The sequence below is a fragment of the Salvelinus fontinalis genome, chromosome 12, assembly GCF_029448725.1.
Source record: "Salvelinus fontinalis isolate EN_2023a chromosome 12, ASM2944872v1, whole genome shotgun sequence".
Classification (NCBI taxonomy): Eukaryota; Metazoa; Chordata; class Actinopteri; order Salmoniformes; family Salmonidae; genus Salvelinus; species Salvelinus fontinalis.
The window spans coordinates 23,785,405-23,787,904 of NC_074676.1; the positions used below are offsets into that span (position 1 = coordinate 23,785,405).

The 2,500-nt window shown below is 44.6% G+C and overlaps 1 protein-coding gene across 13 annotated transcripts in view; it reads left to right on the forward strand.

Moving 5' to 3' along the window:
• LOC129867013 (FERM domain-containing protein 4A-like) overlaps positions 1 to 2,500 on the forward strand; it is a 228,374-nt gene that overhangs the window by 200,387 nt on the left and 25,487 nt on the right. For all 13 annotated transcript variants that reach the window (XM_055940110.1, XM_055940111.1, XM_055940107.1 and 10 more), the window contains exons 14-16: positions 1 to 60; positions 1,579 to 1,712; positions 1,918 to 2,040. The exon at positions 1 to 60 is cut by the window's left edge and continues 82 nt beyond it. In XM_055940110.1, coding sequence (XP_055796085.1) covers positions 1 to 60; positions 1,579 to 1,712; positions 1,918 to 2,040 — 317 coding nt within the window. The remainder of the gene's footprint in view (positions 61 to 1,578; positions 1,713 to 1,917; positions 2,041 to 2,500) is intronic.

A 2,500-nucleotide genomic window follows, 5' to 3' on the forward strand; every position in this document is an offset into this window, starting at 1 on the left:
CCAACATGGGCAGCAAGGGCAAGATCATCAGTGGCAGCTCTGGCAGTCTGCTCTCCTCAGGTAAGTCTCTCTGCGTGTGGTTGTGTTTGCATGTGTGTCTGTGGCCAGCAGTACCCTTGCCATACTCTCACTCCGTCCAATAATGTGGAGGTGAATGCCTCTAAATGTAGTGTAGTAGAGGAGAGAGGGATAGAGGTAAGAGAGGACTGTAGGGGAGAAGAGAGGGATGTGAGGGTTCATGTGGTTAGAGAGAGATCTGGGAGAGGAGTCAGTGGTAACTCACCCCTCCACCCCCCTATCTAGGCCAGGCCAGGGGTCTGTGGGAACAGAGTTAGAGAGGGCAGGGCTGTGAATCAACCTTTAAACTTCAGGACAGAAACCCATTATGCTGTTAGCTTCATGTTTTCCCAAGGCTGTTTCCACCAACATGGTGGAAGTGTGAAAGATACACGAAAGCTCAAATAATGTTTGTATTAAAAACTCTACTAGTTTTGAGTGAGGGAGCAAAGGTCGATACACATATGCTGCCAACTGTGTGTGTGTGCAGTGTCAGCTATTTCCAGACACCGCTGACAACTTATGAAATCAATTACTGTGTTTAGAAGGAGTAGTCTCTACAACACAGTTCATCTTTTTCCTCTCTGTCCTGTTTGATATCTGTCTTTATCTCTTGTCCCATTTCTCTTTGTATTTGCCTCTATTTCTCCCTGACGTTGTATCTCAGCTATCTCCATATACCCCCTTCTCTCTCTCACCCTCCACATTCAGTGTTTATATCTCTGCTCACACCCTCTGACAGAGACTACCTCTAATACGAACACTCACTCACATATTCCTACAAGGACACACAGTCTCTTCTCACTTTCAACCTTGTCTCCTCAGAGCTGTGTGTGTGTGTGTGTGTGTGTGTGTGTGTGTGTGTGTGTGTGTGTGTGTGTGTGTGTGTGTGTGTGTGTGTGTGTGTGTGTGTGTGTGTGTGTGTGTGTGTGTGTGTGTGTGTGTGTGTGTGTGTGTGTGTGTGTGTGTGTTAATCTAATGACACGCTGACTCGCAACAGAATGATGTCATTGATATGTCGCTGTCACTGATATGAGTAGTGCTGTTATGTTAATGTATCTCTGTCACTTTCTCTCTACCGTTTTCGGCAGTGTAGACATTCTGGATCAATCTATCAACAGTACAGGGGGTGTATATGAGTCCTACACAGTAAGGTTATAGTACAAATTACCTCGACTAACCTGTACATTGACTCGGTACTGTACTACCTGTATATAGCCTCGTTATTGTTATGTAATCTTATTGTGTTACTTTTTATTTTTTACTTTAGTATATTTAGCAAATATTTTCTTAACCCTTTTTCTTGAACTGCATTGTTGGTTAAGTAAGTAAGCATTTCACGGTAAGGTCTATCTATACCTGTTGTATTCGGCGCTTGTGACAAATACAATTTGATTTGATAGTAAGCTTGTTTCTTACAGTTTTCTACACTCTAATCCATGTTCAGTGCTAAGTTCTAAGAGTATCTGTTATCTGTGTGTGTGTTCTGACTGTATCTCTGCTCTGTGTGTGTCTGTGTAGGTTCCCAGGAGTCGGACAGTTCTCAGACAGCTAAGAAAGACATGCTGGCAGCCCTGAGGGCCAGACAGGAGGCTCTGGAGGAGACTCTCAAACAAAGATTAGAGGACCTCAAGAACATCTGTATCAGAGAGGCGGTAAGACACATGCACAAACACACATACATACCAACATCAATGAGTAATGATCAATTAAATGTATTTCTCTCTCCTCTCTCCTGCTCCTCTTCGCTCTCTCTCTCTCACCCTTTCTCTCTCTCTTTCTCTCTCTTTCTCTCTCTTTCTCTCTCTTTCTATCTCTTTCTCTCTCTCTCTTTCTTTCTCCGTCTCTCCGTCTCTCTAGGAATTGACAGGGAAGCTGCCTAAGGAGTATCCATTGGATCCAGGGGAGGAGCCTCCGACGGTCAGAAGGAAGATTGGCACTGCCTTCAAACTGGACGAACACAAGATCCTGCCTAAAGGAGAGGTCAGAGAAATCTCTCAAACCGTAACTGCCCCTTTAAGATCCTGCCTAAAGGAGAGGTCAGAGAAATCTCTCAAACCGTAACTGCCCCTTTAAGATCCTGCCTCAAGGAGAGGTTAGAGAAATCTCTCAAACCGTAACTGCCCCTTTAAGATCCTGCCTAAAGGAGAGGTCAGAGAAATCTCTCAAACCGTAACTGCCCCTTTAAGATCCTGCCTAAAGGAGAGGTCAGAGAAATCTCTCAAACCGTAACTGTCCCTTTAAGATCCTGCCTCAAGGAGAGGTCAGAGAAATCTCTCAAACCGTAACTGCCCCTTTAAGATCCTGCCTCAAGGAGAGGTTAGAGAAATCTCTCAAACCGTAACTGCCCCTTTAAGATGCTGCCTAAAGGAAAAGTCAGAGAAATCTCTCAAACCGTAACTGCCCCTTTAAGATCCTGCCTCAAGGAGAGGTTAGAGAAATC